Source organism: Cupressus sempervirens, chromosome 6 (assembly GCF_028749045.1).
Source record: "Cupressus sempervirens isolate cs-2001-9-10 chromosome 6, ASM2874904v1, whole genome shotgun sequence".
Lineage (NCBI taxonomy): Eukaryota > Viridiplantae > Streptophyta > Pinopsida > Cupressales > Cupressaceae > Cupressus > Cupressus sempervirens.
Window position 1 is genome coordinate 27233963 of NC_143123.1, and position 15730 is coordinate 27249692.

The 15730-nt window shown below is 36.6% G+C and overlaps 1 protein-coding gene across 4 annotated transcripts in view; it reads left to right on the forward strand.

The window, feature by feature from the left end:
• Positions 1-15730, forward strand: part of SBI1 (Leucine carboxyl methyltransferase) — a 118795-nt gene that overhangs the window by 17905 nt on the left and 85160 nt on the right. For all 4 annotated transcript variants that reach the window (XM_089786487.1, XM_089786485.1, XM_089786484.1 and 1 more), the window contains exons 2-3: positions 4807-4895; positions 4996-5138. In XM_089786487.1, the coding sequence (XP_089642613.1) occupies positions 4807-4895; positions 4996-5138 (232 nt within the window). The remainder of the gene's footprint in view (positions 1-4806; positions 4896-4995; positions 5139-15730) is intronic.

Below are 15730 nucleotides of genomic sequence, written 5' to 3' on the forward strand. Positions count from 1 at the left end.
AGTAAGATGTGATTGATTCTCCATTTTTCATTTTGATGTAAAGTAGATCTTGTTTCAAAGTGAGCAATCTACTTGTATTATTAATTTCAAATGTACTTTGAATTGTAGTGAACATATCAAATGCAGTTTTGAGATTTGCAATGGAAGGAAGTATATGATCTTTAACTGAATTTATGATTTTTTTCATTGCCTTATTATTGTGCCTTTTCCATGTTACTTTCTTAGATTCGTTTTCAGGCATAGGTAAATTAGATTCAATATAATTTTCTATTTCCATCTCTCTTAGAATTATTAAAAGCCTGGTTTTCCAAGATAAAAAATTTGAAGCTCCATCTAATCTATCTTCGATTCTTACATGGTTCACTATCTTTAATGCCTTTTAAAAATTTTATTTTTCCTTTAAATTAGACTTAGAAATTAATATTTGCAATGGTTTTCTTATCAGTGCAGCTCTGATACCATGTTAAAAGTAAAGGATCTCTGATAGATAAACAATTACAAATATATTTCTATAATTAAGAATCAATGAGCAGAATAACTTTACTTATCTTAACATATTTGTAGCACGTATTGGAACTCTTCCTTCTTCAGCTGTTGATTGCTTTCACTGTATCTCTGTAAAACAAATGTGCTGAAATAATAATAGCAATTGATATACTGATGTGAATATAATACTGCAGGTACTTGTATTGCCTTTTGTAATATGTTCATTGCAGTTGAAGGAACACAAATATATTGGCACCTGAATAGCCATGACTCCAAAGAGTCATGCCTCTACATGGCCCAAGTGCCACGTAGGGACATGGCTCTTCGAAGCCATGTTATAACTGTTCTTTGATTATTATTATTTTCTTGCCCGATAACACAAGGCGTAATCTCCATATCATTATGAGTGCCAAGTCGCGGGTTGTAAACCCAACACAAGATGCAATACATATTACGCGGGTTATAGCATCCCGACTGAACATCCGCCAAAGATAACAATAAGCCCAACGATAATCATCAATCATAAATAATACAAAGTTTGACAGTGATATCTGTCGTGATTCATAATACAAAGTTTCGACAGCAAGGTTTGTCAAGAGTAATGTGAATCTTGACCACTTAAGTTGGTCGATAATGCATATAAATACTGTCACAATATATATATATATATATATATATATATACAGGGATGTATGTATACGTACATGTATGCATACATCAATATGAATACATGTACATATATATAGGTCTCTGTCATGTATATTAGACAGTGATGCATAGATACTTCTCTACAATATAAGACATATTAAAGTTAGAACAAAAGTTGCTTATATCTCTGAAATATAATTACAAGTAATAACATCATGGAAGATTCAGATTTACTTCTCCTGACACTAAACATCAACAGTGAGTGTCCAAGTTAGGTTCTATGAATAGGCCAACAGAACCTTGTCTCTCATTAGTGGTTGTTTCCTAGGGAGACATTCGAGCCTTATCCATTGTGCCAATGTTAGTCTTCAGCTCCATGTTTTACCATTTCATGTGTCTGTTTGGCTTTTTCCAAAGAGATTTCTGTCTGTATTGTATATGGATGAAACAAAACAACCCAGCTGTCAACTGTTTTAGATTTCCCCTATGCCCACCCAAATTATTCATCCATGATCAAGTGGGGTATCTAGCAGAAATGTGAGCCAGCAGATTTCCTCGCCTTCTCAATGATGGCCCCCCACTAAAAACTTTTTATACCTTTGGCCATGTTGAGTGGTGTAGCTCACAGCTTCCGTATATCAATCAACTGTTTTTTACCCTATTGGATCTTGTCCATAATACTGTCATGTCCCCTTCTCGATTTTAGTTCCAGGCGGCAAAATTAATCTATCTCCACATCCGGATAGATTAATATCATTTTTCATAGGATGCTCTCCAGTCACAATGGGAAATTTAAATTAATTTATTCCAAACTTTTATTTAATGAGCAGAGCTAAGTCACTTTAATGTTTTAAAAGTTATTTACCTTTTAATAGCTTTAAGTGACTACAGGACGAAAATGTCAATTAATCCCACATTCCTTGTACTTTGTACTCTCCCTCTTTTCGAGGCTATTTAAGCACGTGTTTGCATTGGGATTTACACAGAGAAAGATTATGAATATTGAATGCTCAGATTTGAATCTCTGGTTGCTTGAAAGTGACTGGTAACATCTTAAGGACGAAGACCCTTAAGATTCTTGGCATACTGGACGTAGCCCCAGTTCATGCCATTTTGGTAAATTGGAAGTTAGCGCAGTAAGGTAGCTCAGGCTGAATGAAAGTTAGTCTGGTTGGGCAGAATATTCTGGTTGGGCAGAATATTGGCAAGCAACAGTGAGAAGGCAGGTGGAATCCAAGATTGTTGAGGTAATATCAAAGTCAGTTAAATATCATTCAGAGTTTGTTTTGCTGGGTCGAAGTTCAGACTATGGTAACGATGTCCGAGTTTGATGCCAGTTCCATAGGAGTGTCACCACGTAAGGTAGTATTTCCAAGAGAACCCGTCAAAATTGGTCACCTCCAGATTCAGTGACAGAACTTCTTTCGTTTTCTGTGGCTCACGTAGAAAATATTGATATTCCCAGTGGTTAACATATCTCAGAGCAGATTTCGTTTGGGTGAGCAGCATGTGTTAGAAAGTTACACCATAGACTAGCCGACAGCGAACAACTTTCAGGCGTCCATTATTCTGAGGAAGATTGGGGTTGAGCGGCATCTATCACCTGTGCACACGGCGTGGTTCGAACCCGACCAGACGCTACCAGTTTCAAATGAATTTTGGGGTTTGGCGAGAAACAGTTCACCGTGCGGGAAGAGCCATCAGCGTCCAGTTATATGTATTCTGGGTGACGGGTGTGAGGAACTGTTTATAGGAAGTTTGAGATTTAGATTACACAAGTAAAACTACTCTAAAACATCCGACGCCAACACTAGGTATGAGGACGAACTGCTGGGATTAGGTTCGAATTTGCAGTCAGCTGATACAACCCAGGCATATGCGTCGTTTTTCTGCTGAAGGGTATTCTTCAAATAATACATTGGTATGTTAATTATTTGTAATAATTCCCTGAATGAAAAGTCTACTGTTAGTTTCAAATGATTCTGGAAGCGTGAGGGATTGGTTCTACTGTATTTCATCTACAGTTTTATTATATGTTTTTTTCTTCTTAGCATTTGAAAGAGCGACTAACCCTGGAAGTAGTGTTGCTTCATTTGTGAATGTCTCTTGAATAAGTACCGACCACTGTGAATTCAAATCCAGAACTAGGGTAACAGTGAATTGTTTGATGTAATTCCCCTTGTAGCAAGCAGCATTAGGTAACAGTTTCTGTGACTGATTTCAGTCTCAAGTTACAGTAAAGGTGGTTGGATTGGGATATCAGTTGGTCTTGTTTGAATATTAAATCTCTTACAGACCTAGTGAAGACAGTGAATTGTTTCACAAATTATTCCTCACAACTATAACAGCCACCGCAAACATTTGGCAAATTCTGAAAACACATTAATACAGTAATCACCTAATTACTGCTGTAGGAATTTACTCAGTTTATTTCAGTAAGGAAGCTCTCATTTTGGCAAACACATATACTGAATTGTCAAAATTTATATGGGTAAAATTTGATCTCAAAATTCATGCAAGAATTTATTATTACAGTGGACAAGGATGTTTGTGATATAAATGTTAGCAAGGATGTAAGGAAGGTTGCTGATTAAATTCAAGAATAAGAAGAAAGGAGAGAGAACCCAGAGATGTAGAGAAGGCAGAGGTAAGCTTCTGGGTAGTTGGTTCCTCCAAATTGAGCACTTATCCAAAGGCCTCTCTATCATCAATTAGAAGAAGGATGCTCATGATTCATGCAACAATGCTGTCAAACTTGTTATCCCATGTCTTATTCAAAATGCATACACTCAAGCAGAAAAGTTACACAAATGATATTTGATTTCAATAGTATGCATATGAGGCATGCAAGAAGTTTTTCATTAGAGTGGATATATGTTAATGATGTTAAGTACATAGTGAAGGATGCTAATTCACTAGCAGAATTCGGGGAAAGGAAAAAAAATCCCAGCGATGAAGACAAGGAAGGCACACTTTTCTGGCTAGTTGATTCATACAAATCAAGCTCCTATGATTTATTTACTGCCCAGGAGAGTAGTATGTAAGCTACATTTCGGTTTCATTAGCATGTTGTATGTAACTAAGTGATTAAACCAGAGTTCTTGGACCCGTCAAGACTCTATAAGTTCTGAGCCTGGTGACCTTGGCCAAGTCCTATGGGTCCTCTACTCACCAGAAACTCGCCCTAGCCAAGACTTACCAGAAACTTGGTGTTGCTGAGTCCTGCTGAGTCTTGCCAACTTTTTGCCGAGTCCCAAGTCGGTTTAGCCTTGGCAAGAACATATTGAGTCCAAGTCTTGATTAAACCCTTCTTCACATTACCATGAAATGGAGAGCTCTTCTATTTATTTTTGTAAAGCATAAGATCAATGACATGTTTTTGAAATTGTCCTGCAGAAGAACTTCTTAGGTGGCTATAGCACTTGTTTTGTAGTTTCTATAAGATTGAATACTTTCAAAATAGCTGATTCTCACTTATGTTTTGTCATTTTCTTTAAAGTTAAAACCTTAAGTTGTAAACTAGATTTACTTGTTTTCCATAAAAGTTTTATAATGCTAATGAAATTGCTGGAATTTTATTATGCTTTTCTCTTGTTTTAAGTACTTATAAAGCTCTTACATTTTCTTTTGGTGCTTGAACTAACACATATTGATTTCCTAATTCTTGTGTAGTTCCTGTGTGAAAAAGGGTTACATAAAGGATAACTATGTTCATCTATTTGTCAGAAAACCAATGAAGAGATCTCCAATTATCAATCGCGGTATGCATTTTTGTAGTATTTTGATTTATCACTATATCCACGTGACCATGAAAGCTGACAAGAATATTAACCTTTTGTGTACAAATTGGAAAATTTTGAGGTTATTATGCCCGATGGGCTGCAATACGGAAGTTACTTTTTCAGTTTCTTGATGCTGGAATGGAAACTGTCGATGATACCCCATTGAAAAAACAAGTGATTTCCCTTGGAGCTGGCTATGACACAACCTTCTTCCAACTTCAGGTTTGAAACCTTTTTTTGCCTCTGTGGGGAAGTTATTTTTCTGTACCATGCAATTCTTCTAATGAGATGAGTTTGCCTATAATCTTATGCAAATGTTTTGAATGCTTCATAATTTATATTTTGTGTCGATTGATTATTTCATTTTTTCAGATATCATAGGTTCTTACATGATCTTTTGTGCTATATGATTTTATGTTGGTAAATAAGTAGTTTTGCTAAATAATCATTGCAAATCTCCATGATAAACGCTGTTGAGATCTATAGTTCATTTTTTCAAGGAGTTATAATTCACATTATGTGGTGATTGTTTGTGACCTTTCTTATTACAGATATTATAGCTTATTACATGATCTAATGTGCTATCTGATTTTATATTGGGGTCATACCTGCCATCTTAGATCAGGACAAAAACCCTAGTTTGGGGTCATACCTGATCTTTTGCTTGCTGTCAATTCATAAACAACTCCGAACATTTTGTATTGTGAGGCTTGAACTGTACACTTTAATCTGCAAGTTCGAATTTGGACTTTGGATGCCATTTAGAAGAAGCTGCACTATCCCGCCCTGAGTGCTGCCTTTGGATGTGTTTGTAAGAGTGTGGATGTCCTTATTGAGCTGCACCTAGAGTTTGGAGTGATATTTGCTAGGGTTTACTATTGTTAGTGGGGTAAAGAGGTGGCATCTTCCCCTTTTATAAGCTGACCTAGAACACCCAGTCTCTCAACCTTCAAAGACAATGATTGTAACTTTTTATATGGAAATCTGCTACTTGAAAGTCCAGGGTTGTGCATGGACAGTTGGAGTACCATTCCAGGGGTATATACAACCTTTAACTGACCCTGTGATTCCTTGGTGATTGAGTTGTCAGTGACTAGTCTTGTAGACCAGGACTGTTAGAGCAGCCTGTATTGAGGTCTGTGTGTTGGAATTTACTTCAGCACAATGTGAATTAGACAGTTCTCAGTGTATTCTCTTTGCTGAACAGTCATTCTGATGTTGAAACCTAAACTTTATACCTGTAATTTACCATCAGAATTGCTGCTATTTATTGGTCCTGTTATTAGATGTGATTTACTGTTTAAATCTCATTCTACACATTATTTGTTGATTGGAATTTACTTTTCTGATTTATATTGAGTTATTGTGAGAATCCTAACCCTAACACAATGATTTAGAAGATTGCAAAAAATATAATAAAAATAAAAATCCTAGGGCTATCACTGTGGTATTAGGTCCGTTGTTTTTGCCAACTTGTGGGAAATGCTGTAATGCAGATTTATGGAATCAGTGGAATGAAGAAAAATTAAGGAAGTTATCAGGGAAACAAAGAATTTCAATCCTCTGTAAGAGCTTTATGGCAGATATAGCTCATATTGTAAGGGGGATTCAACAATGGAAGTGTGCTATATCCAGACAGCTTTATGCAGAAAGGAGTAATGCACCTGATGACAGGGCCTCAAACAACCCTTCCTACAAATACATTCCAAGCCAAATTTTTGGGAAGGGATGAATATCCATTTGAGGAACAGCAATTGCCACTTCACCGTGAAGACGAAATGGCAAAGTATCATGAAGAATATATCATAATGATCCATCTTTTGACGAGTTCTATGAATTAAAGGCAAAGAACAGCCCAAGAAAAAATTTACTTCAAAATTTTTATCATCATGGTATGCAACTTGTAGTATAGGGCATGTGGACTCTCTGATTCAAGTACATGATTGTTTTTGCATATGGGATTTGCATGATCTTTTGAGGGACAGAGTGAATAGAAAGGAAGTTCTCCATCTCTTGCATTTGGGTAGACAGGAGGTTTATGAGGGATCATTTAAGCCTTCTTGTGAATCCCAGTCACATTATGAAGGATCAAGGCTTACGGTTTTTCGATCACTCTTGGGAGCTATCAGCTACACGCCACACTTGAAGAAAAGATTGTGTCTGATGACCAAATGGGGACAGTCGCCACAAGATGCTTGGTTGGAAGATTGTAAGCAAAACAAATGTCGATTGAATGTTCAAAATTTTATTGACTAAGCATGATATGGTATTATTGGAGTTAAAGATACATGCAAAGTTGTCCCTTATGGATGGGTTGTGTGTTAAAGAGAATGAGACACCCCAAATTCCTAGCATCATGAAGACAAGGAAATTAATCTTGCTTTTGGGTGAACAAAGGATATGCAAAGATTTATCTATCACAGATCTTGGAGGGATCAGCAAAACAGGGAGCTTGTATTTAAGAGCTCACTATGATCTAGGAATCCAAGAAAGCGGAGATAGAACTTCAAGGCATCAAAGGAGTTCCTAGAGTTGCATGGTGCCATGGATGAAATATCAGTTGATTACAATGACAGTGTCTTCCAAATGTAAGGTGCTTGATCATAATGTTACTTGGTCTATTTGGGGTGCTCACTATGGACTAGGAATCCAAGAAAGAGGAGATAAAACCTTAAGGCATCAAAGGAGTTCCTAGAGTTGCCATGGTGCCATGGATGAAAGATCAGTTGATTGCAATCACAATGTTTTCCAAAGGTAAGGTGCTTGATCTTAATGGTACTTGAGTGTATTTTGGTTATGCTCAGTGTTACACTTCTAAGGTGACCACCAGAGAGAATAATTATTAAATGGAACTTTCTTTCTGATGAACACCAATTTGACATAGCTGAGATGAGTATTGGCTGGGTTAAATTTGAGGCAAGGACCATATTGATTATTATTCCAAATTTCAGATCCGCTTTCGTCAATATTTCCAGCATCTCCTACACTTTCTTTGCAGCCAAAGAAGAGTTTTCAGTCACATGTTGGGGGAGTTTCCAGCCCACTCATTGTTGAGGTGTTTGCAGCTTGTGCAAGGTGATTTTCAGCCATTAAATTTCTGATTTTGAGCAAGAGAATGCACAGTTACAGCCAAGGTGTGAAGAATACCTCTTGGTTTATTGTTATGTGTAGAAGGTATCACATCCCAAATTTTTCTAGTGCCATTGTTGGAGAAATTTGGGGTGGTGTATGACTGTTATAATGATCTTCCGGCTTGCACATTGTCTGATCCAAAATATTTCTTAAGTGAGAAAGCTTGAAACACCATAGCTAGTACCTTTGGAGTCCAAGGGGAACATTACAATGCTAGTATATAAGAGGTGAGCACAATTGTTGGTTTGCAGTGGTCACACTTCTTTGGAAAGTACATTATAAAAGTGAAATTCAAAATGGATGAGAAGGTGATTGCCAGCTTCCACACATTTTATTGTCAGCCATAAATAAGACACGAAGAGGATGCAATTTTCACCTAGTGTCACAGGTGAGATGTTTACAGATGATTTATGATGGTTTCCAGTCACTATAATTCTGATTTTGAGTAATAGAAAGCAATGCTAAGCAAAGCTTAGGGCAATAGGGAAAGGATGTGTGGAGTCCAAGGTGATCATTAAACAGCAAAATGAAAGAGGCAAGTATAGTTGCTGACATGCCTTTGCTACATTTAATTTGTAAGTTCATAATTAGAATTAGTTTATCGAGGTATTCATGAACATCAAATGGAGACCTTGAGGAGAAGTTCATATAAAAATCAGAATGGTGCAGTAAAAGTATTGTGACTTAGCATCAAACCTGGAAGGTTGTGCTTCACTCCCAAGGAAGGAGAAGACCGATTGTTAATGATCTCCTACTAAAAGGAAGGAGGGAAAATGCCTAGAACATCTATGCCCCAAACTGTCATAATTCTGCTGCTATTATCACCACTATCAACTACTATACACTCTCAGTTACACTCATGCAAGGTATATTTAAGTGTTTTCAATTATGGAAATGAGGTTTTTTTATTTTGTGATTGTTAACAAAGAATTTTCAGTCTTTATAGGGATGCTTTCAGCCTCTACATTATCTACGTTGCTCGCATGGTCTTTAGTTTTGCAAGTAAGTCTCAGTATTGCGAATGCTATATGATTGTCATATTGTTTGTCTTTCTAATTTCAAATCATGAGCTGCTGTCATCAGACATGAACAGAAATCTTTTGAGTGAAATGTGAGTGTCCTAACTCATTTTCAGCATTGTAGCGAGAACACGACAAATTATTGGAAGCTGCTTCTAGGTTCAATTTTGTAAGTATTTGCATCAACATTTTGGTTCATACTCTGTGATCCATCATTAGAATGAATGCAAGTAACCTTTGGCTCTCTATCATTCCTCCTGATAATTGTTCTTTATTATTCCTCTTGATAATTGTTCATGGAGTTTGGTCTGAATCGTTGATGCAAAATTACTTAAACAGTTGAACCCAAAAGCAACTTGCAATAATCTCATGGATTGTGGAAATCTGTTGATTCTTACATGAAAAGTTGTTAAGACATTGGCTCAAGTTATTGCAATGTGAGATCCATGATGTGAGCACATCGGTGAGAGTATCCTTGATGATAGAATGTTTTAGACCATAGGTTATTCCAGCTAGGTTTGCAGGGCATTTTTGAACAGAATGCTCTAGTGGACAGGTGCAAAGCAATGGAGAAAAAAAGTCAGCGCTTGTGAGGATGTGAATGGTTATGCATTGTTCGATCCTACTGCTCTATAAGTACATTTTCATCATGATGTTCAATTGGATGAGTCCTTTACTCTGAAGGATTCTCCATCACAGGCCTCTCCCACTCTTCTTCCAAGTTCTTCTTCAGAGGATGTTCTGCCACCAATGGATGATGATGATGATGATGCTACCATTTTCAAAGATGGTATTGTTCTAGCTGTTCGCATTACTCCATTTTCTCTGTAATGAGCCCTGCTGGCTCATTCTGAATCTCTACTGTAGAAGTCACTAATTTGTTTTGAAGTTATATATTTTTTTGTGTTTTGTGGATATATGTTTTTTGTTTGGTTGGTTTTTCAAATATAGAGAGATGACAAACTTGAAATTCAAAGCAATATCCAGATTCAAAATACCAACTTTATTTGCTATCATTCATTGAGCAAGTATTTACAATTCAACTAAGTGCATGAATTTGTCATAATTAAAGAACCTGTCAATATAGCTGCCTAACGCGGGGAACTTGTGGCTGATGAGAATGGAATAATTTCACACCCAGATATGTGAATGCTGCTTTGCTACTTGCCTCCAAACCAAACACTGCCTTCCACAATTCAAAACACCACTTTTAATTGTGATTGCAGCCCAGCATAATGTGATGCCAATTTGTAATATTGGACGCAGCTATTGGCGTTTCCACACTGCCTCTGAGATTCTGATCACAGCCTCCTAAGTTGTGCTCCAGAGGATGTAAATGCTGTCCTTCGTTGCAGAACTTCGATTTCTTTGACTTAAAATGTGTCGACAAAAATCCTGTTCGATTGCATACCAGTAATCTGATCAATAGGCACAATCAATTTGTATAGATAGCCAATTCAAAGTCTAAAGAAGAGTTGCAAAAATCATTAATTTCAACAACAATATCAAACCCTTGGAAAAAAATCACCAATTTCATAAACAAAATGCATATAATGAGATGTTTGATCCTTTATGAAGAGTGCATTTTATAACTTTTAATGGCCAAAGGCTTCTTCCATACTCCAATGCCAAGAGTCTCGTTCCACACTCATTTCACTTAAGAGTTGTGTTCATTACATGAATTATCCCAAACCAGATATTTACTCATTTCATTATGCAGGTAATGATAATGTCATGTCCCCATTTTGGCTGACATCGTTTAACGTGCCAGATCAGTCTATCACAGGCTCTCGTAGATTGGTGGTGATGTGGAGAGAGTCGACCAGCGACTATTTGGCAGTATTTTGTCCTTACAGTTGATTAGTGATTTGGGCCTACATTTGTTATAAAGTAAAGTTACTTTATTCGGGCCCAGTTTTATAATTTGATGTTGAGATGCACTTTTTATTATAAAGTAATATTTTATAAAAGTGCACTTTATTTCATAAGAATATTTGGATGCTTCTAGAATGTTTGAGTGGCTTTCAGAGGAAGCTACTGAAAAGTGAATAAATAGACCCTATGGGTCTTGCATTTGATCATCCAATTGTTTATCTCTTATCTTGACATCAGATTGTGATTCAATCACATAGTAGAGCCAAGCTGGTCTTCAGATAGTGAGTTGATCTTTGGGAACGAAGACTCCTAAGGATTTTGCATAAATGAGGAGGTGAAATATCCTTTGAAGGGTTGCACATTTGGAGGTGATACTTTAATCACTTCAGCTATGGCATCATTGAGCCTAAGGCCGTTTTCAGCATTTCAGCATTTTAGGAGGCATTTTTAGCAGGGCCGAAATTTTAGGAGGCTTCTTTCAGCAGACCCGAAATTATAAGAGGAGAGCATTTTATGAGGACTTCATTTTCAGTTACGGATTGATTGCAGGGCATCTTTAGAAGTCTTAATTTGTGGTGGAGGAAAGATTTATAGCTGCTGGTTAGTTTTTGCTACAAGTCTGATCCAATTTTCAGAATTTCAGGATAGGGCTTTGGAACCACATTTTTGCTCATATCTTCCTCATTACTCATCATATCATTTTGGGTATTTTTGCATCGGATTTCTATCGTCGAGGAGATAAAGATAGGTGGATTTTGGAGTCCCAAAATGCTATGATTTATTTTTAAGGATTTTTTTCAAAACTCCTAGACATTTTCGAAAATTTGCAAGGAAGTACATTTTTAGATTTGGGGTGACTTTGGCTTGGGTGTTGGCATCTTCAGCAGTGGTAAAAATTATTGCAGTCATCTACAATCAGGTTCCTGTAGATATTTCATGCATTTTTCTTATCATTTAGATGCATATCAGAAGGTATGGCTTTAGGTGAAAGTTTGTATCAGATTTAAGCATTATTCTTGCGGATGTAAGCGAAGAGTCTTGGCCATTTCATACTAGCATTGTAGTTGACATTATATGTGCAATAAAGGAGACATAAGTTGCTGGTCTGATATAGTTGTAATTGAATATCTATTTATCATTCATGATCAGCTTATTAGTGTGCATGCCGATTGTTTGACAAAATGTCAATTGGCTGTAGGTTCTCTTTTTGACATAAATAATGTTATAATTTTGCATACCAAGAGTTTGTATTAATGCCACTTGGCTGTAAGTGCATTAACCCCATCGTAGGTTGCATTCAAAGTGTTTGTCATAATTACTATTTGCTGTAGCTGCATATTGCAAGTAGTTTTAGTCACATATATGCATTGAATATTGTCAAAATAAGTTGCACATTCACGTTAGGTCATTGTTTAGTCAATTTTGAGTCTTCTTGCAAAAATTCTCATTGATGCTAATTGAAGAAAAGAGTCTTTAAAGCAAACTGAAATGCTATATTAGTCATATGACCCTTGTATGTGGAGTGTTTGGCAAAATTTCTCAGTTCAGCATTAGAGGTTTTTAGTGGCCTATTGGTAGGGGTCATTACAGATAATCTCATAGCACTACTCTTCTTCTAGAATTCAGAAAAAATAATATCATTATTTCAATGCAATTCTTTAGGCTAGTAGGAAAACCAGCTCTGATACCACTGAAATATTTTGAACCAGATATTTACTAATTTCTCTTTTAACCATATAATTAGAAATAAAACATTGTAGATAGTTTCTAGTACATTCGAAAACTAGTAGAAATTCCAATAGGGATTTATTCAACCTTTCTCAGATATAACATTCAAACTCAGATTTAGGTAAAAATGGAATACGATGCTATAATAAAACCCGAGGAATTCTCCACAAAAGTATAACCCATTATTTTAGAATAATATCTAAGATGTTGAACATATAACCATGTGTTACAAACCAGTAAGATAAAACCAACAAACTCTTGTAACTCCTTAAAATACGTTATTGCATTTTACAATAGCAATACGATAACCAGTACAAAAAAACCCGATCTTTAATATAGATTAACAAATCAGATTGGTATGCTAGAATAAGAACTTGTAAGCACGAATGAAACACCTAAATTGATTTTTCCTAGGACGATGGGTTTGCGTCCACTGTCTACTAGCACGAGGGGCTACGTCCTCAAACTAGCTGAAAGCTGAAGCTTTTTGAAAAACTCTCACAAGAAAGAAAATAGAACCGAGTCATAAAATTAAGCATACCCAACAATGAGCCTCTTTCCCCTTTTAATACATAAATTGAGACTCATCGACTCCTCTCTGGTCTTCATCCTATTCCCTTGTGACTCTTCAACTTCTCTTTGATAATTCGTCTTATTCCCTTGTGACTCTTCAACTTCTCTCTGATAATTCGTCTTATTCCTCCTTGACCTTTTGTCCTTTTTATAACATTAAATTGACCTTTTAATATTATGTGTCTATGTCATAGAGTCAATTTTAATATTATATAAAATAAGACTTCAATATTTCTAATGTCCCAAAAGGGGACATTACAATTCTTCCCTCTTTAAAATTGCTTGTCCTCAAGCAATTAGTACCAGGATCCCATACGAGTCTACAGGTAGCCTTGTAATCCAAACTGAAAACAATTCCAGCCACACTGCAAAGCCAGATGTCTCTCTGCAATCTATCTCTCAACCGGATCCCTGGATCCTATATAACTCTCAGAAAAAACTTAGCACCTGTAAATTGATCAACACCGATCATCACTAGGACCACAATAAAATCCTCGTCCAACCATAGATACAATCTGCCAACACCTAGATCCCAAGCTTTGTTACACTGCCTTGTTGCTATGATGAGATAGAAATATATCCAGGGTCCATGTATAATCTAGTAGAATGTGAAGACCGGACCTAAATGGATGATGTAAGAAATGAGTTGCTCAAAAGCTGAAAACACCATCCCATGGATATCAAAAATCATACTGTCGGCATAAACTTGGAGAATTCGCAAGTGCATAGGTGCTATGAATATGAAAGATGCTGAGAATCTAACCACAAGCCTCACATAACTACTCCACCGAGAACTATTCAGAGGCTGATGAAGAAAATTCACCCAACTCCTGAATGGGGTGAAATCAAAAAATATGTTGGGGTTGATCAAATGATAAGTAATAGATGTTGATTCATCGTTCCCATGCTGAGATCTAGAGTCATTGCTAGGATCTGAGCCAAGATCCCAAAGTCTGAAATCAAACTCTTCTTCTTCATGGCAAACAAGAGATGATCCCTCATTAAACACAAAAAGAGGATTGTCAGACATCCAATCAACAACAACCTTAAACAAAGGGTTGTCAACAAGCTGAAAGTGTTTTGAAGTTTTGCTACTTAACCGTTTGGGGCAGCGATCCAAGTCATACATCTGCTGAATGCTCTTAAGTTCGTCAAGCACTTCTTGGAAGAACTCTTGCCTCATTCTATTCTCATGTTCCCGAGAGTGTTCCATGCGCTTGATTTGATTTTCAGCTCCCTGAAGAGAAAATTGAGTTTCACTCAATGTCCCTTGAGCATACTTAAGCGTCCTGTTGAGATCCTCAATCTCATCCTTTTTCCTGTTTGACTGTGCTGCATAAATCTCAACAACCTTAACAATATAATCCCTTTCGGACAACAGATATAAGAAATTTGATTTCATAGTCTCGAGGGCTGTTTTGACCTTCTGTAAATCGGCCACATGCCAGTCACCTTCCCCTTTCCTTGGGACCTTCCTGTAGAGCTCCTCAACCAACTCGTGGGTACTGTCATACAACACCAAGGATGCCACAACCATGTCTTTACTAACCTTCAGTTGATTCTGTAAGGCATGTATTTCAATATCTCCTTGCTAAAACTGTTCATTGTCTTGCAGTGTCATTTTAGGTTGTTCCTCTAAATTCATGTTCTGAGTATCATGAAGATATGGTTTATGATACCAAGGTCCCAAACTGTTGTTACCTTGTGTGCAATCTACTTCATTATTTTGCTTGACCAAGCTCACCTACAAGTCACCAACGAAGAAACCTGTACCTCGTGTAACATCTTCTAGATGATCGTGAGAAGGCTACAAATCTCTAGTAGTTGTCTGCTCTTCTATTTCAAGACTATTCAAATGAAAATTTTGGTCTATCAGAAATTCTTTGTACACCCTTGTGTGCTGTTCGTTTGCAAAGAGATCCTGGACCAACTCTAGATACTTTCTTTTTGCCATATCCATCATATTTTGCTGCCTTAGATAAAAAACCACGTAGTCGCTGAATGATAAATCATTCTGAATTTGGATAGGAAGTTCTTTATACCCTCTATACATGTCAACTATTTCTGCTCTCATATCAGATTTAGAATATTGGGCTATCTGTACTTGTATCTTCATAGTATCTTTCCTGATTCTATCCAAGCCCTATAATTTCCCAAATTACCAAAATGGATACTCTTCCAAGATGTAGAAAAACTGATGCATAGAGATTTCTATCAGTGCTCCTCAAAGCTGACCTCTTTTGGCTACAATATCAAATCTTCTAGCATCAAACCTTTCCAATGTCACTTTGTTGAATAATATTTAGGAATAAATGTTGATTATCATTAATTCCAACCATGTGTGTTAATTAAATACTAGAAATAATTCTGTCCAATTTGAATTCATTAATTCACCCCCTTCCTTTTAGAAATCAAATATTGATTTGCACATATAAATAAGAGTGTTCCATCAACTGAGTATTAATAAGGGATCTCAATGTTTAATTA